Raw genomic sequence first — 21,275 nt, forward strand, 5'->3', positions numbered from 1 at the left:
AGAGGGAGAAGCAGGCTTCCTGCAGAGCAGGGTGCCCATTGCGGGGCTCGATCCCAGAACCCTGGGATGATGACCTGAGCTGAAGGCAGACGCTTAACAACGAGTCAGCCAGGCGCCCCTAAAGGAACTTCTTTAAGTGGAAAAGAAATGGCCATAATTATACATAAGAGAATTCAGGAAAAGAATGTAAAATATGACAACATATACATAAAATGTGAAGAAGGGAGTAAAAAGGGAAGAGAAGGGGAAAAGGAAAAAGATTTTTTACTTTATTTTTATTTTTTTCTTTTTTGAATGTGTTTGAATTTAAATAACCATCAAATTAATATGGACTACTGTTTACTTAGGATGTTATATATAAATCCCATGGTAACCACAAACCCAAAACCTGTGATAGAGACACAAAAAAACACAAAGAAAGCCAAACAAAACACTATAGATACTCATCTATCACAAAGAAAGACAGAAAGAGAATAAGAAAGGAACAAAGAAGAATTATAAAAACAGTCAGAAAACGAATTTTTTAAAGGGCAATAAGTACATACCTATCAATAATTACTTTAAATGTAAATGGCCTAAATGCTCCAATCAAAAGACATAGAGTGGCAGAATGGATTAAAAAAAAAAAAAAAAACCCATCTAAATAGTACCTACAAGAGACTTACCTCAGACCTAAAGATGCATATAGCCTGAAAGTGAAGGGATAGAAAAACATTTACCATGCAAGCAGATATGAGAAAAAAGAAAAAGGCAAGGTAGCAATACTTATATTAGACAAAATAGACTTTAAAACAAAGACTGTAATAAGAGTCAAAGAAAGGCATTACATAATGATAAAGGGATCAAGCCAACAAGAAATTATAACAGTTGTAAAATCTATGCACTCAACACTGGAGCACCTAAATACAAAGCACATAAAGCAATTATTAACAGACATAAAAAGAGAAATTGATGATAATACAATAATAGTAGGGGACTTTAACACTCCTCTTATATCAATAGATAGATCATCCAGACAGAAAATCAATAAGGAAACAATGTCTTTGATTGACACAATGGTCCAGAGGGACATAATAGATATATACAGAACTTTCCATCCCAAAATGACCAAATATAGATTCTTTTCAAAATGGAACATTTTCCAGAACAGATCACATATTATGCCATAAAACATACTTCAATAAATTTAAGAAGATTGAGATCATGCCATGAATCTTTTCCAACAACAACAGTATGAAACTAGAAATAAATCACAAGGAAAAAAACTAGAAAAAACACAAACACGTGGAGACTAAACAACATGATACTAAACAACCAGTGGGTCAATGAAACAATCAAAGAAGAAGAAAAAAAATACATGGAGACAAATGAGAATGAAAATACAGTGGTTCAAAATCTCTGGAACAGAGCAAAAGCTATCCTAAGAGGGAAGTACATAGTACTACAGGCCTCCTTCAAGAAACAAGAAAAACTTAAACAATCTAACCTACCCCTAAAGGAACTAGAAAAATAAGAACAAATCCCAAGGTGAGAAGAAGAAATAATAAAAATCAGAGCAGAAATAAATGATGTAGAGACTAAAAACAATAGAAAAAAAAATCAATGAAACCAAGAGCTGGTTCTTTGAAAAGATAAAACTGACAAACCGTTAGCCAGACCAATCAAGGAAAGGAGAAAAGATCCAAATAAATAAAATCTGAAATGGGAGAGCAGAAGTAACAACTGATACCACAGAAATACAAAGGATTATGTAGAATACTTTGAAAAATTACATGCCAACAAACTGGACAACCTAGAAGAAATGGATAAATTCCTAGAAACATACCATCTTCTTCCAAAACTGAACCAGGAAGAAATATAAAATCTGAACAGACTGATTACAAGTAACAAAATTGAACTGGTAATTAAAAGAATTACCAAAAGGGCGCCTGGGTGGCTCAGTCGGTTAAGCGACTGACTTTGGCTCAGGTCGTGATTCTGGAGTCCCGGGATCGAGTCCCACATCGGGCTCCCTGCTCGGCAGGGAGTCTGCTTCTCCCTCTGACCCTCCCGACCCTCCCCCCTCTCATGCTCTCTCTCTCTCAAATAAATAAATAAAATTAAAAAAAAAAACTTTTTAAAAAAAAAGAACTACCAAAAAATAAAAATCTAGGACTAGATGGATTCACAAGTGAATTCTACCAGGCATTTAAAGAAAAATTAATACCTATTCTTCCCGAACTATTCTAGAAAGTAGAAGAAGAGGGAAAGTTTTCAAATACATTCTATGAGGCCAGCTTTACCCCAATGCCAAAATCAAAGAGGCCACCCACACACCCACACACACACACACACACAAACTACAGGCCAGTATCCCTGATAAACATAGATGCAAAAATCCTCAACAAAATATTAGTAAACCTCATTCAACAATACATTCAAAAGATCATTCACCATGATCAGGTGGGATTTATCCCTAGGGTGCAAGGATGGTTCCATGTTCACATATCAACGTGATACATCACATCAACAAAACAAATGATAAAAATTATATGATCATCTCAATAGATGCAGAAAAAGCATTTGACAAAATTCAATATCCATTCATGATAAAAACTGTCAACAAAATGGGGTTAGAGGTAACATACCTCAACATAATGAAGGCCATATATAAAAACCACAACAAATATTATCTTCAATGATGAAAAACTGAGAGCTTTCCCTCTAAGGTCAGGAACAAGGCAAGGATGTATACTCTGACCACTTTTATTCAACATAGTACTAGAAGTCCTAGCCACAGCAATCAGACAAGAAAAAGAAGAGGCACCCATATTGCTAAAGAAGTTAAACTCTCACTATTTGCAGACAACATGATACTATACATAGAATCCTAAAGATTCCACAAAAACACTACTAGAGTAATAAGCAAATTCAGTAGAATGGCAGGATACAAAATTAATACCCCAAATTCATAGGATGTCTAGACATTAACAACAAAGTTGCAGAAAGAGAAATTAAAAAAAAAAAATTTTACAATTGCACCAAAAAGAATAAAATACCTAGGAATAAACTTAACCAAAGAGGTGGAAGAGCTTTTCTCTGAAAACTATAAAACATTGAAGAAAGAAATTGAAGTTGACAGAAGTGGAAAGATATCCCATGCTCACAGATTAGAAGAATTAATATTATCAAAATGTCCATATCACTCAAATCAATCTACAGACTCAGTACAATCCCTATCAAATACCAACAACATTTCTCCACAAAACTAGAACAAATAATACTAAAATTTGTATGGAACCACAGAAGACCCTGAATAGCCAAAGCAATACTGAGAAACAAGAACAAAGCTAGAGATATCATAATTCCAGATTTCAAGATATACTACATAGCTATAGTAATCAAAACAGCATGTTACTGGCACAAAAATAGACACATAGATTAATAGAACAGAATAGAGAGCCCAGAAATAAACCCATATTTATATGGTCAATTAGTGTCTGACAAAGGAGAATACATAATGGGGAAAAGACAGTCTTTTCAATAAATGGTGCTGTGAAAACTGGACAGCTACATGTAGAAGAATGAAACTGGACTACCTTCTAATACCATACACAATAATAAACTCAAAATGGATTAAAGATCTAAATATGAGACCAGAAACCATAAGAATTCTAGAAGAGAATGCAGGCAGTAATTTCTCTGACACCAGCCACAGCAACATTTTTCTAGATATATCTTCTGAGACAAGGGAGACAAAAGCAAAAATAAACTATTGGGACTACATCAAAATAAAAAGCTTTTGCATAGTAAGGGAAACCATCAACAAAACAAAAAGACAGCCTACAGAATGAGAGAAGATATTTATAGATGACATATCTACTAAGGGGTTAGTATCCAAAATATATAAAGAACTTACACAACTCAACACCAAAACAAACAAACAAAAAAAAACAACAACAAAAAACAAAAACTAAACTAAACCAAGCAATCCAATGTAAAAATGGGCAGAGGACCTGAGTAGACATTTTTCCATAGTAGATATACAGACGGCCAACAGATACATGAAAAGATGCTAAACGTCACTCATTATCAGGGAAATGCAAGTCAAAACCACAGTCAGATATCACCTCACACTTATTAGAATGGCTAAAATCAAAAACACAAGAAAAAACAAGTGTTGGTAAGGACATAGAGAGAAAGAAACCCTCAAGCACTGTTGGTGAGAATGTAAATTGGGGCAGCCACTGTGGAAAACAGTATCAAGTTTCCTCAAAAAATTAAAAATAGAAATACCATATGATCCAATAATTCCATTATTGGGTATTTACCCAGGGAAAACGGAAACACTAACTTAGAAAGATATATGTATCTCTATGTTTATTGCAGCATTACTTACAATAGCCAAGACATGGAAGCAAACTGTGTTCATCAATAGACAAATGGATGAGGAAAATGTGAATCGTGTGTGTGTGTGTTTGTGTATGTGTGTGTGTGTGTGTCTAAATATATATATACACACATACTATGGGATACTTACATTATAAATGTACATATATATACGCATACTACATACACACACACACACACACACTATGGGATATTACACAGCTATAAAAAAGAATGAGATCATGCCATCTGAGACAGCAAGGTTATACCTAGAGGGTATTATGCTAAGTGAAATAACTCAGACTGAGAAAGACAAATACCATATGATTCTACTCATAAATGGAATCTAAAAAAAAAAAAAGTGAATGGGGTGCCTATGTGGCTCAGTCAGTTGGGTGTCCGACTCTTGATTTCACCTCAGGTCATGGTCTCGGGGTCGTGGGTTCAAACCCCATGTCTGACTTCATGCTCAGTGGGGGAGTCTGCTCCTCTCCCTCTCCCTCTCCCTCTCCCTCTGCCCCTCCCCCTCCTCACTCTCTCTCTCTCTCAATAAATAAATAAATCTTGTTTAAAAAGTGAATAAACAAAAAGTAGAATCAAAACTATAAATATAGAGAACAAACTGATGGTTGCCAAAGGGTAGGGGTATGGAGTTGGGCAAATGGGTGAAGGAGAGAAAGAGATATAGGCCTCTAGTTATAAAAGAGTAAGTCACCGGGTATAAAAAGCAGAGCATGAGGAACACAGTCAATGATACTGTAAGAGCATTATAATGAGACAGATGGTAGCTACACTTGTGAACATAGCATAATATATAAACTTGTCAGATCACTAAGTTGTACACCTGAAACTAATGTAACATTGTGTGTCAACTACACTCAAATAAAAAATTAAGTTACATTTTTAAAAGTAAAAAATCTATCAACATAATACCAAGAGGAAACCACAAAGGACAAAGATTGAGATCCAAATACATAAATATTTAAAACTCAATACTAAGTTAAATAACACTGTATTAAAAGATATATAAAAATTATATTACAACATAATATCTTTACATAGACCTTTTACAAATCAGCTGTACACACACACACACACACACACATACACACACACACACACGAAGATAAATAATGACCAGTAAATCTATGGAAAAAAGAAGGGTTAAGCTCTCAAATGACACTTTTTGCTCAGCATATAAACAGTGATTTACAAACCACAGACAGTATTAAGGATAGGGCATGCTTCTGGTGGTAATAAATATTTGTGCCACCTTTTGGGAAAGTAATTTGACTATATATATATTAAAACCTCTATAAATTCTAATTCAAGGTGTTTCTCCTTATCCAATCATTAGACAAGTAACTATAAGGATTTCTATTGCAGGGATTTTGATATACATACAGATAGAAAAATATCTGGAAGGGTGCATACCAAAATAATAACTGTGGCTGTCTATAAATAACACCTGAAAAATCACTGTTTTTTTCCTTTTTATTACTCATCTGTATGTCTAAAGTTTCTGTAATAAAGACCTATTTTGTAACAATTTGTCTCATTTTTATTCTCTTTTTCAGAAGAAAAAAAGCACTTCAAAAGCATAGAAGTTGTGATGGAAACTTTGAGATTCCTATCCAAAGTTATCCACAAGTCAAAATTGTATTCCAATTGATTCAACAGGGCAGATTAAATGTGAAAAGCAAACAGTAGGCTCCCTTACACAGCAACTCTTGCTTCTTTTCTGCTTACTTCCACCTACATAGAGAATTGTTCAAGAACGATGTTTACAACACCATACATATTCTAAATAATTTTGGCCATGAAGTCACAATTTTCCATACCTGCAAATGATTTTTTTCCTTTTTTAATGAGCCCAGGTACCTGAACAAAATCTTTGTTTTGGGGAGGCAGGATACGGCAGGCAGTTGGAAGGAAATTAATGCCAACTGTCCTGAGATCCACTAATGTAAAAAGGCATCCCTTTCCCCTATATCAGCTCCTGATTACACACTGGGAAATAGCAGCAAGTGAGGAATGCTGAGCCTAGACACAACAACCAGAACACGACTGTGGACTTCCTAGGTAGCTAGGCTGGCAGGTGTAAGGCTGAAATGGCTGCATGCCACAGCAGTAAAGTGCCTGCAACATTCACACATTTACAGTCATTTTGGTGATGTTTCCAATCCGGGCGGAGGGATTTCGTTTTCCCCATATTAGGCAACGACAAAGATTTCCAATGGACCAAACATTTTATGTTAGTGTCAACAGCACTAACGTAACTTCAGCTGGCAGAAGAGAGGAAAACCAAGCGTATCAGCATTATTTACTCCAGAGAAGCTGGCTGAGTGCCATCTGTTCTCAGCCACCCACCCCCACCCAATGCAGCCCTATCTATACTACAGCTTTGTCCTGCTTCTGTGAGCCCTCTCAGTCTCGGCCCCAGAACCTAAAGTCCCAAGGCTTCCCTGAATACACACTTGGAAAGTTCATTTCAACAGACTGACTGGTAACACAGAAGATCTCTTAATGCTGCAAAGTATTATTAGTTTGTGGGAGATTTCCACAAGATGGTAGCATAGGAAAATCCTGAACTCCCTTCCTCCCAAGGACACACCTACATATGGATCGTTTTTCTCTGAAAAAGATGTGAGAACTAGATGAACTGCTTCTCCACAACAAGGGATTAAAAGACCAATATTGAGATGGGTAGAAGTAGAGGCACAATCTCACCAAAAACCCCACCCCCAGCCTGGGACACACAACAGGGATCTCACCAGTCTGGCACTTCTGCTGGAGAGAGGGGTTGGTGCCCACGTCAGTCACCCCAACCCCTGGGACCTGCACCAGAGTGATGAGCCTCCCAGACATCCAACTTAGAAAGTCAACAGGGCTGACACCCAAGGGACCCAAAGTGCTGTAGGAAACTGAGACTCCCCTTTCAAAGGACTTGATACAGTCTCATTTGTCCCAAGACCCAGCAGAAAAGCAGCAGTTTGATAAGCACCTAAACTGTATGTGAAAGAGATTCATTTACTAATCTAAAAGCATCAGCTAGAGGGGTAGGGGACAGCTGAAACTCCCCCCCGCCCATCCCAGAGATGGAGGTACTAGCCATGCCATTTTTGGACACTCCATCTAACCTGCTAGCACACGTGGGTGCGCCTGGACACAGAGCCCTCCCACCACTTTGCTAAGACAGGCAGGGGCCAATGGTAGCAGCACCGTCTTGCTCCCGCTGAAGCCAGCACACAGGTGGCTGTAGCATTCCCCTACTTCTTGGCTGGGGCAGGCAAACTTCAACAGTGGCAGCATTCTCCTGCTCCCTAGCTAAAGTCCATGAGGTGTGGAAGGCTGCAGCACTCCCCCATTCCCTGGCTATGGCTAGCAAATGTAGCGGTCATGGCATTCTTCCACTCCCAACATAAAGCTAGTACATTCTGCTGCTGCATTTTTGAAGTCCCTGGGCACATTCGGTCAAGATATTTTCCTGCTGCCTTTCTGAAGCCAGAGAGTGTGCCCCAACCCCTACACTTTCTGCCTAGCTAAAGCCAGTGGGGACACACAGGAATGCCCCTTAATCACCTGGCCCTGGTAGCCAAGGGGGCTAGCATTTGTGAGCTCCGCAGGAATGTAACAATCAGAAAGACAGTTCTTGGAAGGCCACCAACCCCAGGGCACTGTATAGACAGAAGACGAAAACACAACCGCAGTCTTCCTGTGACAAGGTTTATTTACTTAACCTGGGGCTTCAGCCTAAGGGACAGGCTTCCAAAAAAAATTGGAGAGAATACTTCCAAACTCATTTTATTTTATTTTTTTTTAAACATTTTATTTATTTATTTGACAGAGAGAGATACAGCGAGAGAAGGAACACAAGCAGGGGGAGTGGAAGAGGGAGAAGCAGGCTTCCCGCCGAGCAGGGAGCCCGATGCGGGGCTCGATCCCAGGACCCTGGGATCATGACCTGAGCCGAAGGCAGACGCTTAACGACTGAGCCACCCAGGCGCCCCCCCAAACTCATTTTATGAGCCAGCATTACCCTGATACCCAAACCAGACAAGGACACCACAAAAAAGCAAAATTACAGGCCAACATCCCTGATGAACACATATGTAAAAATTATCAACAAAATATTAGCACACCAAATCCAACAATACATTAAAAGGATCATACATGATTAACTGGGACTTATTGCAGCATACAAGGATGGCTCAACATCCACAAATCAATTGCAATATACCACATTAATAAAATGTAAGATTAAAATATGATCATCTCAGTAGATGCAGACAAAGCATTTGATGCAATTCAACATCCATTCATGATAAAAACTCATTAAAGTGGGGATAGAGGGAACATACAAAATCCACAGTTAATATCATACTCAATGGTGAAAAGCTTAAAGCTTTTCCTCTAAGACCTAGAACAGGAAAAGGATGCTCACTCTCCCCACTTTTATTCAACATAATATTGAAGTCCTAGCCAGAGCAAGTAGGCAAGAAAAAGAAACAAAAGGCATCCAAATTGCAAAGGAAAAAGTAAAACTGTTACTATTTGCAGATGATTTGATACTATAAATGGAAAACCCTAAAGATGTTACCAAAAAAAACTATTAGTATAAATTAATTCAGTAAAGTTGCAGGATATAAAATTAATATATAAAAATCTGTTGCATTTCTGTATATTAATAATGAACTATAAGAAAGAGAAATCAAAAAAAGCAATTCTGAAAAAAAAAGAAAAAAGCAATTCTGTTTACAATCACATCAAAAAGAATAAAATACCTAGGTATAAATTTAACCAAGGAAGTGAAAGACCTGTACACTGAAAACTATAAGATATTGATGAAAGAAATTGAAGGTAATACAAATAATTAGAAAGATATTCTGTGCTCAGGGCTTAGAAGAATTAATATTATTAAAATGTCATACTACCCAAAGCAATCTACAGATTCAGTGCAATCCCTATAGAAATCCCAATGGAATTTTTCACAGAAAACAAATAATTCTTATATGGAATACTACTCAGCCACAAAAAAGAATGAAATCTCGTCATTTGTGATAACCTGGATGGAACTTGAGGGTAATGTTCTAAGAGAAATAAGTCAGACAGAGAAAGACAAATACTGCATGGTTTCACTTATATGTGGAATCTAAAACAAAACAAACAAAACCCAAGCACACAAATACAGAAAACAAATTAGTAGTTGCCAGAGAGGTTTTGGAGAAGTAGGGGACTGGGTGAAGGGGATGAAGAAACACAAACTTCCAGTTATAAAATGAGCAAGTTATGGGGATATAATGTACAGCATGGGGAATATACCAAATAATATTATATTAACTTTGCAAGGTGATAGATGGTAACTAGACTTAACAGTGGTGATCAGTTTGCAATGTATACAAATGTCAAATCACTGTATTATACACCTGAAACTAATATAACATTGCATGTCAATTACATGTCATTTAAAAAATAGTATTAGTTTCCCAGCTGCAAAAACTATTTGCTCTTCCAACCTTCATTCTAAGACTAAATGCAATGTTCTCCTATATAACATAGAGTTGGGACTAGAGCATAAAGCATGGAAAACCAATATTCTTGCACTCTAAGGTCTATAACCTGGTTAAAGGCATAAAAGTAGAATAGGAAAGCCTACTGAATTAGCTATATAGAACATTTTTCTCTATTGTATAGAGAAAAGACAAGTTTCCAAAACACCTAAAAACCACACATTGTATCCATATTTGTATCTAGTTGATTTTTATATAAACAATGGCCTTTCAGGCAATTAACTGGCCCACTGTGAAAAACCAGAGGAACAGTATTAGTAAGTAAATCAATACCAAAGGCAGATCCAATAGTGATTGCAGTCCTACATTTGATCTACACGGACTATAATGAATATAAAAATGAGACCCATCAAAAGAGAAAAACTTAAGAGCTTTTCATTAAAAATAAAAACAAACTTGGGGCACCTGGGTGGCTCAGATGGTTAAGCATCTGCCTTTGGCTCAGGTCATGATCCCAGAGTCCTGGGATCGAGCCCCGCATCGGGCTCCCTGCTCAGCAGGGAGCCTGCTTCTCCCTTTCCTTCTCCTGCTCCCCCTGCTTGTGCTCTCTCACTCTCTCTGTCAAATAAATAAATAACATCTTTAAAAATATATAAATAAATAGGGCGCCTGGGTGGCTCAGTCGTTAAGCGTCTGCCTTCAGCTCAGGTCATGATCCCAGGGTCCTGGGATCGAGTCCCGCATCGGGCTCCTTGCTCGGCAGGAAGCCTGCTTCTCCCTCTCCCACTCCCCCTGCTTGTGTTCCTGCTCTTGCTGTCTCTCTCTCTGTCAAATAAATAAATAAAAATCTTTAAAAAAAATAAAAATAAAAATAAAAATAAAAATAAAAATATATAAATAAATAAATACCATTTATACAGAAGTATTTCAAAATTTATTCATAAATGTGTTTAAAAGAGTATAACAGATTTTTTCTTTTGCTCAAGTTTGTACCCCAGATTAAGTAGAGCTTAAAATCTAAAAAATGCCAAAGCTTCCCCAAATGTGATCTGAGAATTACATAAGAATTAGCTGCTTTGAGAGACAAGCATGCAGCACCCATAGCTCTTGCAAACCTGAAAGTATCAAATGACTCCCTCCTTTTTCATCTTACTAACATTGCTGTAATTAGGCTTCCAATAAGATGTGAAACCAATGAGAGAAATAGTGTAACAGTCCAATGGCAATAGAAATTAAATATGAGCTCAGCAATCAGCTCCTATAAACATGTGTAAATAATGACAGGGAAAAACTGGTCATCCCCAGTTGTTCAGAGAAGTGGATGGGCAATTGAAGTCAAGATAAAACCCGTGAGGATAAACAAAGGAGCATTAAGGAAAATCATCAAGTGAGGTTCTTCAGGTCAGTTGACAAAGGACAGATGTAAGTAAGTATTTCTCATACATCCTGGAAGAAAAAGAAAACAAAAATGAATATAAGCAGCAAAACAAAATTCAGAGCCTCTGTAAGTACAAAATGAAGTTCCCTCAAAGAACACTCTTTACTATATTGGGCTTAAATGCCTATTTTTTATTTAATGATTTGTCCCAGTGACATGTTTTAATTTTCAAGTCCCATTGCATTTGATTCACAAAATAGTCTCTGCCAACAATGTAATGGCTTCTTGAGTGACAGCTCATCAGCTGTGTTCTTAGAGATAGGTTAACATAGGTCACAAATAACAGTGTTCACAAATACTGTCACCCACCTCCATAGTTATGGCAAGGACAGGACTAACACAGTGTGAAGCGGAGCAATTTAAATGGAAATGTATGGAGTAGAATGGCATCGTATTATGCAGCAGAAAGTTGACTTCTAAGGGGACCTCCAGGAAGGGAGCTAGACTAAATGAGTCCCCTCCACGCCCCCACCCTGTGCAAAGGGTCAAGAAGTCTCCATCAAGCCTCCCAGAATGCTGGGCAACGTTACACTTGGGATTCAGACTATTGCTGTTCTAACATTCTGGGAAACTAAAATCTCAGGTTTCCTCATAGGTCATAGCAAACGTGCAACTGCCCTTGAAGACACAGGATTTAGAGTTTCTACAGCATTTCAAAGAGTTACACCTACTGGTATCAGAGAAAACAGAACTTGAAGTGATTCTTTCAAAGTCCTACCCTAGTTACATCACGAAAAGTAGTAGAGGAGTCTAGAAAACCAAAAAATTTTTAATGTAAAAGTAATTTTACATTTTCAAAGATATATCTATGTATAAATAGATATAAAGGAATATGACACTAATGTGATTTAAATTTAAAAAGAATGAAAGATAAAGATCAATCTAATTTGTTTACCCAAAATACACTTATCAAAGACCTACTACTTAAGTGTTCATATGATGTTCCAAGAAACAAGTTTTTCTCTCTTTGGCTTTCATCATTGTTTTGTTGTATTTTCTGCCCTCCTCCTTTTCTTCTTCCTCAGCTTTTTATTGATTCCAGTAGTTCTTCCAAGCCCCATCTGTGAACTCTTCTCTCTCATTCCTGGGGAAGCTCAGGTGTTATCTATCAACTTCTAAAAAAATGACACAGTCTAAATACATTCTGTATACTAAACTTTTGTCCACTTGTTATTTACAAAACATGTCCAGGATAAAAATCTTCATATATGGGTTCTCCTCTTTCTTTTGTATGGTGTCCTTTGATGAACAGATGTTTCATTTTAATGTATATTTATCATTTCTTTTTGGTTTATACTTTGGATCTTACAAAATCTGCCCTAGGTCAATTTTATAAATAGTCTATTTTCTTCTAAAATTTGAAAAGTCTTCTTTTCTACTTATAAGCCTTAATCCACCTTAATCCACCAATCCATGTGGGTATTCAACTGTCCTAATAGTATTTGTTGAAGAGTACACTTTCCCCCAATGATGTACTTTGCCTTCTGTCATATGTCAGAATTCCAAAAACGGTTGGGTCTGCCTGTGCCAATTCCAGACTGTATTAAATGTTTAATCAAGTCTCCATACATACTTTTTATTTTTAGTAGTGAATTGGTTATTCTTGGTTCTTTGCTCTGATTATAATTTAATTAAATCTATAGATTTGAGAGCTCCTTCCTATTCCTGTCTATTAACAAGGTATAACTTCCTTCATTTATTCCTTAAGATCTTTCTATAAAAATTTTTTTTAAAGGTTATGTCCATTTTTGGTTTCGTCTTTTTATTAAATTTTTGTTTATTTGCAATTTACAGAAATGAAGTTTTTATAGATTGATCCTACACCGACCAACATTGTTGTGCTCTTATTTATTTTAATAACTTAAATATCAATTCTTTTGGATTTTCTGAGTAGATAATTATATCATCTGTGATTTATAAATGTTTCTTTTCCTTTCAACCCTTGCATATGATTTAAAGGAAATGCTTTTGATGTATTTCTATTATAGATTTTTGCTCCCTTTATTAGCTAAAGAAATTTCCTAGCAGCTTTTACCACAAACGAGTATTGAAATATATCAAATGTTTTCTCTGTATCTACTAAGATGATCATATGGTGTTTCTCCTATAATTTATGAGGTAAATCATCTCAGTTTTTCTGTTTTGTTTTGTTTATTCATTTGTGATAAATCAAGCTTGCATCTGGGATAAATCCAATTTGATAAGGATATATTATGCTTTTTAAATAAATTTATTATTGAATCTGTCAAAATTTTGTTTGTGATTTTTTTAAATCTGTGTTTATGAGTGAGCCTATATTCATTTTTTTTTTTTTCTGTATAGTCTGTGTGTGATCTTGATTCAAGTTATATTCACTTGCTTAATTCTTTGGAGATTATTTTCTCTTATTTATCTGGAAAACTTTCTAGACTTTTGGAATAATCTATTTTTTTGAGTATTGAGTAGAGCTTTTCTGCAATATGTCTAGGCCTGGTTTTTATTTTATGCAAAGACAGTGACAAATTAGATAGTGTTTGTATCATTTTGAATTCCCACCAACAATGTGTGAATGAACCCTTCTCCCCACAGTCTTGCCAAAAGAGTATATTGCCAATCTTTTGTTCTTTTGCCAAAATAGTAGATGAGAAATGGTATTTTGATTTAGTTCTTAATTTGTGTTCCTTTTATTGTGATGAATTCATTGAGTGCTTTAATTCCAAAGATTATGTTTCTTTATTCCTAGAAGTTCTATTTTGTTCTTTTTCAAATCTTCTTGGTTGTCTTTGTCTCTTGTTTTTGCTCATTGTTTCAAATCTAATATTTGTTCCATCAAATGTTTTATACATAGCTATTTTAAATTTAGTATCTCAGCATTTCAGTATATCAAATCATTTGGTTCTAAATCTTTGTTGTTTTGCCAACCCTCAATCACAGCCACCTGTTTCCTTGTGCCTGTGCTAAGTTCCAATCACTGTCTTATGCTTGGGATAGATCAGTGAACAAAACAATCAAAGGGCCCTGATTGATGCAATATGGAACATACATTACCTCAGGGAGAGACTAAGTAAACAGCTGATAATACATATAAGTAAATAATGTTAGAAAGGAATGCTAGAAGTTGCAGAGTGCCATAAAAAAAAGAAAAAGTGAAGCCCAGAAAAAGGATGGCTAGAGCCAGGCATAAGGGCACAAGTGGCAGCATTAAATAGATGGCCAAGGAAACCTCACAGAGGTGGGATTCAAGAAAAGGCTTGGAGAACAAATCACATGGAGAAGAGTAGAGAGGGAACAGCCAGTGCAAAGGCCATAAGGTGAAAGCCGCCAGCTCCTTAAATTTTCAAAGAGCAACAAGAAAGCTAGTGTGGCTGGGAGGAATGAGGAAGAAGGGAAGGGCAGTGGTAGGACAGCACCAGAGGGATAAAGTGGGGTCTAGATCAGGAAGCACCTGGTAGGCTACTGTACGGACTTTGGCTTTTACTCCATGTGATTTGGAGAGTCATGGGAGCCACTGAAAGATTTTAAGGAGGGAAGTGACGGGATCTGGCTTCTGTTTCAAAGGGATAACTCATATTGAGAATAGGTTGTATGTGGCTAAGTGTGGAAGCAAGGAAACCATCTAGGAGACTATTTCCAGATTCTAGCTGAGCACTAACGGAGGTTAGAAGTAGGATGATAGTGATGGAGGTAGTGAGAAGCTGCTGGTTTGTACATATTTGGAGGAGAAGTCCAGAGGATTTGCTGATGGATCAATTGTGAGTAATGTGAGATGGGTTGTACCAATATATAAAAGGAAAAAGTGCAGATGGAGCACTCAGGTAGAAGGAATCAAAGGTTAACTTTTAGACATGTTAAGGTTGAAATGTCCATTAGAGATGCAAGTAGAGATGTTGAGTGGATAAATGGATATGCAAGTCTGGAGTCAAGAGGTCAAGGCTGGAATTAGAAATGTGGGAGTAATAAACATATAAATGGTATTTAAATTCATGAGAATGAATGAGGCCACCAAGGTGTTAAGTGAACATAAAGTTCAGAAGGTGATCCAAGGTGGCATTCTGAGGTGCTCCAATGTTGAGAGGACAGCAAGATGCAGGGGATTCAGCAAAGGAGAATGAAAAGGAGTAGCCACTAGGATTGGTGGGAACCCAGGAGAGTATAATGCCCCAGAAGCCAAGTAAAGGGCTTCAGAGAGGAAGGAATGTTTCACCATGACAAATGATGCCAGTAGGTCAAAAGAGGAAGACTGAAAAATAACCACTGGACTTTGTAATGTGGACGTCATTAGTGACCATGACAAGAGCATTATGGTTGGACTGATAAAGTCTAAATCATGATTTAAATGAGTTTAAGAGAAATGGGAAGAAAGAAATTACAGACAGCTAAAGGATAGATACCTCTTGAAGTTTTGCTTGAAAGGGGAACAAAGAAACAGGACAGTAGCAAGAGGGAGAAGGGTATCAATATAATTTATATTTCTATTTTATGCTGATGGGAATTTTCTAGTTCAGAGGAACATTTGAATTTTCAGGAGAGAGGGGAGTATCATTAGAATAAAGTCCCCTGGTAGGTGGATGAGAAAGAATCTGGTCCCCAAGGAGAAACAGACATAGAGGTAAGGATGTCTGTAGGGAGGTGGAGGTGGGGCCCTGAGGAAACTCTCGCCTTTCTGTCACTGCTTCTTTCAAGTAAGGGAAGAGCTGATAACCATCTTGGACTTGACCAAGACTGTCCTACTAAGGAAACTTTAATAACCTTCACACATATCAAAATAAAATGATGTTCTTTTCTTTTTATCCATGAAGAATCTAAGCAGAGATTTATAGCTCACTTCCATAAAGGCTACCATTAGTCAGTGGTGAACCAGATTTCCAAATTCTCATTCCCTTAACAGCAGCCCACGTGGTATTCATTTACTCTCTCCCATCATCTTCCCCTCAATTCCAGGTATTTTTCTAAGTACTTTCTAAATTTCGAGAGTTGGTAAGTAGAGGAGAAAATGTGAAGTTTCCAAGTCTTGTCCAAAATCCAAGTTTCAATCATGTCTCACAACTTATAAATTCCATGAGCTTGGATAAGGTCTTCAGTCACAATGCCCCATTTTCCACAGGACTCCTACTCATATATTCTTATGAATAAGTCAATAATTCATAAATTGTAACTCCTGATACAAAAATATTGTGTTTTCTTTTCTCTCTCTTCCATGTTGTCCCTATTCTGAATGCCACAGTTATACACATGAACATACATTATGGATACACATCCAGTATCATTCCTTGCAAATTTGCCTACATTCAATTATCTTCTATATGTATATATATAGAAGATAGTTGAATATATATATTTGTGAAATCTATTCATCACTTTTAACTACTAAATGCCTTTCAAGAAAACATGCATAAGATTTCCAGCAGATTGTCTTCTCAAAAATTATCTTTTGTCCATCAAGTATTTATTAAAGCGTGATCTGTAAGGTTTCCAGCAAGCACTTGATTATTTTGTTGTATTTTACCAGTTTAAAGATTTCTATCTGCTCCATTTTTTTAGTAGGTACATATGCACTTGGGCTTCAATTAAATTATAAAACCCAGTGTAGTTTTGATTCTATACACATTGCAAAGCCCGCAGCCATACACATTCCAAAGATTCGATGCTGGTTCAATGATATATTGTGCACACAAAACACATTAAACACATATTACAACACAGTTGCAAGGTTTTCTTCACAAATCCATAAGGACATTTCATTTCCAAAAAGTGCCTTTTGCTGTAGGGTTTTTTTTTAAATCATTTTGTAGTGAAAAATTAAATACTGGCTTCTTTGATGTGCTAGTTTCACTGAAAGAATATATTACTAGAGAATGCTCACTATTTTTATAACCATATTGCACTTAAAATCCTCTTGAAAAAAAAAATTCATTTGTTTTTGTTGTAGGTCTGGGCAAGGGGTGATAAAAAATCTTTACAGTCCAGGCAATCACACTGAGAACAAAGGGCAGGTGTCATTTTTATTTTGATTGGCCAGCAATGAAACCAGGACTTTCTCCTTCTCTCTAGAAACTATTGTGGAACTTACAGTAATCACCCTGGCTGACTGCCCATCACACAGCTGAACAGCACACCAAAAAAATAGTATCTTGGGAGAAAGCCACAACATATTTTTAAAATTCTCATTGTTTTTACTCTTCAACTTTGAAAGTTTTTTTTTTTTTTTAAGAGAAAAGAAAAAACTCACCCAGCTGTCACCACTATTCATATTTCAATGGCCTCCAAAGTGCTTGAAGCCACCTGGTTGACTTTTGCCTTGGAGCCGGTCCAGAAAAACATTATTTACCCTTTAAACAATGAAAAATGTGTGTAAGTGGAAAGCTTGCTACAGGGCTGAGAAATTTTTGAGAACCTAACATGCTGTATGAACTGACTGTGAGGATTGCTTTCCCCCTCAGCTTAGAAGTTATCTATAGAAAACTTCACATTAGCCACCTGACATGCTGTTAACAGCCCTTTGCTGGAATTGGGGCCAGTTATGGCTCCAGCCAGAGGGGGCACAATTCTGAACTTCAGAGCTTCAGTCCTTCATCTTCTACCAGTTCAGCAAGAGCCTTATTGCCCAGCAACCATACCCCTCCAGGCCATGCCAGGTGTGAACTCTAGAGGCTGAGGAGGGGTGGAAGCTTCAGCAAGACCTGAAATATGAAGGGAACCCAAAATAGCTCTGTGGCACTATTGTTGCAATGGAAATGTCCCTCCCATATGCCCTGTACCCCTCTGCCAGTCTTGCTAAAGTAAATCCCATAAGTGCAAAGTAGAAGGAAAATAGGAAGAGAGTATAAGAAATGGGAAATATCAGAAAAGGGAAACTCAAACTTTCAAAAGAAAGAATGGGTATATCTTTTCCCCATGTTTGGTCATACTTGCAGCAATCAATTTCAGAAATTAAGGTTAACACATAGAAGGTAAAACTTAAGGAAAGGCAAGAAAATTATTATCATAGAGGTCAGAATAAGGGTTAACTGTAGGGTGGTGGTTATATTCTATTTCTGGAGCTGGCTACTTGGATGTTCACTCTGTAATTAATCATTCTAAATACTTGTTTCATGGATTTTCCTGTGTGTTATAGATTATATATATATAAAAAAAAACTTCCCATGGCCACCATTCTAGTCTAAATCACTATCCTCTCTCATGTTGCTTTTGCTTCCACTCCCACCCTCTGTAATTCGTTCTCCACACAACCACCTTACTAAATTATAAAAGGGATCATGCCTTCCTTTTGTTTAAAACCCTCCTATGATTTTCCATTAGTCTTTTTAATTTATTTAAATTCAACTTAATTAATTAACATATAGCGTATTAGTTTCAGAGGTAGAATTTCATGATTCATCAGTTGCATATAACCACCAGTGCTCATTCCATCATGTGCCCTCCTTAATGCCCATCATCCAGTTACCCCATCCCCCCACCCCCTTCCCTCCAGCAACCTTCAGTTTGTTTCCTAGAGTTAAGAGTCTCTTATGATTTCCCATTAGTCTTAGAATAAAATCACTGGCTTACAAAATCTTGTATTTTCTGGCTCCTGCCAACCTCATTTCATCTTATTCTCTTCCTCACCATCTATAATCCAACTGCTTGAGACTCAAAAAGTCCAAACTCATTCCCACTTGAGGGCCTTTGCATTTTTTTCCTATATACCTAATAATAGGGGACATCTAAGTGTATGTTTTGCACCCCAATCTCTATCTGACTGGCTCTTGTCCTTTGATGTTACCTCTTCATGGAGGAACTGTCACCTCCAGTCTCTCTCCTCACATACATATCATTGTCTGAAATACTCCTGCTGTTAACTTGTTGACTTCTATTTCTTTTCTCCAGATTGTAATTTCCATGCAGTCAGGGATGTTCTCTGCTATTTCATGCCTATTCCCGGTGCCTAGAACAAATCCTTCATGGAGTGTGTCCTGATAGGTAAAAAGTGAATAAATGAATCATCCAGGTGTATGGTCCCCACATCTGCCTACTTCTGTGACTGCATAATGAAACCACCAATGGTGGTGAGTATAGGCTGCAAAACAGCCCAATGTCCACAGCTCTCAGTTTGTTCACACACTGTGAAGACTGATGGCTTGTCATGTACGTGGGTGGTATGATTCGCTTTTGAGCATCAGTTACTAAGAGGACAGCACAGTGGGTCAACAAGAGATCATAGGTGGTAAAGAGATTGTTTTTTCTCAATTCCTATAGAGAATTCAAAGAGAAGAAAGAGTACCAGTTTATAGATTTGTTTACTAGTGTTAGAAAGTGCATACATTTTATTGCTGTCAAACCACTGCTCTGGATTTTCTTCTAAGGGTTAATATGGATAAAAACTACTATTTAAGAAGGGTTCAAGTTTCAATAAATCAATTCAGTTCACTCCAGTTTTCAGCTCATAGAGCAGATCTTTTCAAGTCCTTGACCCCCATGCTTTGTCTTTTCTCTTTGAGGTTTCAACTGTCTTTTCTTACTTGGAAAGTTACCATGGGTCAGGTTCAGGTGCAGAAGGGCTCAATCAATATAGGATGCATTGGAAAAGCTTGTGAGGAATTCCACAAGCTTTCTATTATAAAACACAGAGTCGAGTTGTCTGCTATGTCAACTTCTAAATAGTAGAAAGCATGTTGTCTTTTTGACTCTAATAAAATTATGTCCCTGGAGAAAACCTAACTTATGGCCTCTACACATAACACATCCACAAACCCCCCCACACACACAGCTAATGCTATTGCCTTCAGCAGGAACAGTCACAGTGATTTTATTCATTAAGAGACTACTGAATGAGTATTTTCATTTAACATGCGAAAGCTCACTGTAAACTCTAAAGGACAATACAAACATATGCTCTCCTCAAAAACTGAGTGAGAACATAAAATATGTGTTCAAAAACTTGATCAGTTACCTCAAAACTGGTTACTGAGGTTATTAGCAGAGGAGATTTAATTTAATCTAAGAGGAGAGATTTCCTCTTAGATTAAATTTGCATCTATATTTAACCAGAATCAATAAAAAGAGAAAATAAGGTGTAGAAAATAAATAGCCCCACCAATATTTAGGTATCCAGTATTATGGAAATAAAGAATGAGGGTCAAGTTTCCTACAACAAGAAATTAATCCTTTCCCCCTCTAATCAAATAACTTTCATTTTTATTGGATGACCACTGAACATGAATTTCTTAGCAAGAGGGCCTATTAATGTAACATATCTCACTATCTTTAAGATGCTTAAAGCTTTACAATCTAATCAATCCTCAGAAATCCAGAGAAATAACTGGCTACTTACTAACAACCAGTGTTAAAGAAATGCACTATCAGGTTTTTTAGTAGAAATAATTTTAAAGAGAAAATGAGAAAAACCAATAAGAGACTAAACTATTTTATATCCTACTTTATTTAAAAAAAAAAAATAGGTAGCAGTAACTGTTACCACTTACCCCAAAAAATAGCCTAACCAGTGTATCAGAATTTTGATGTCTTTTAGTCAGAGAAAACCACATAAACTTGACATTTTAAAACTATTTTGACTGGACTATGGAAGCAGAATAATCCAGCAAAAAAAGAAAAAAAATATGAGTACCCATCCATAGTTCACAGCTCCAGCAGAATTGGGAGCTTCCATTAACACTTTGTAAAGTCTCAATTACAAAATGAAACCACCACAACTAAAAAATACACAATAGCAATAGTGGGAAGGTTAAACGTATAAATGAAACCACTCAGCTTCAAAAGAATTTGCTCTTTTAGATCAGGAAAGCCTTTACATTAAATTCTTCTGAGATCCTCAAGCACACTGCAATAAACTCAGATAACCCAAGCACCCCCAGGAAAATCCTAGAATAATGATAGATATGGAGGTAATTAGCACTGGCCCAACATCAATATGATATTTTACTGGGTATTCTCAGTGTCTGATATTAAGGATAAGAGAGTACTTACAATGTTAAAAATTGTTT

At 36.7% G+C, this 21,275-nt stretch overlaps 1 protein-coding gene across 1 annotated transcript in view; it reads right to left on the minus strand.

Moving 5' to 3' along the window:
* Positions 1 to 11,148: 11,148 nt before the first annotated feature.
* Positions 11,149 to 21,275, minus strand: part of EPSTI1 (epithelial stromal interaction 1) — an 86,583-nt gene continuing 76,456 nt past the window's right edge. Inside the window, exons 11-12 of the mRNA XM_021697927.1 lie at positions 17,525 to 17,624; positions 11,149 to 11,324 (exon numbers count right to left, since the gene is read on the minus strand). Of these exons, the coding sequence (XP_021553602.1) occupies positions 17,549 to 17,624 (76 nt within the window). The 3' untranslated portion in view covers positions 11,149 to 11,324; positions 17,525 to 17,548. The remainder of the gene's footprint in view (positions 11,325 to 17,524; positions 17,625 to 21,275) is intronic.

The sequence above is a fragment of the Neomonachus schauinslandi genome, chromosome 3 (assembly GCF_002201575.2).
Source record: "Neomonachus schauinslandi chromosome 3, ASM220157v2, whole genome shotgun sequence".
Classification (NCBI taxonomy): Eukaryota; Metazoa; Chordata; class Mammalia; order Carnivora; family Phocidae; genus Neomonachus; species Neomonachus schauinslandi.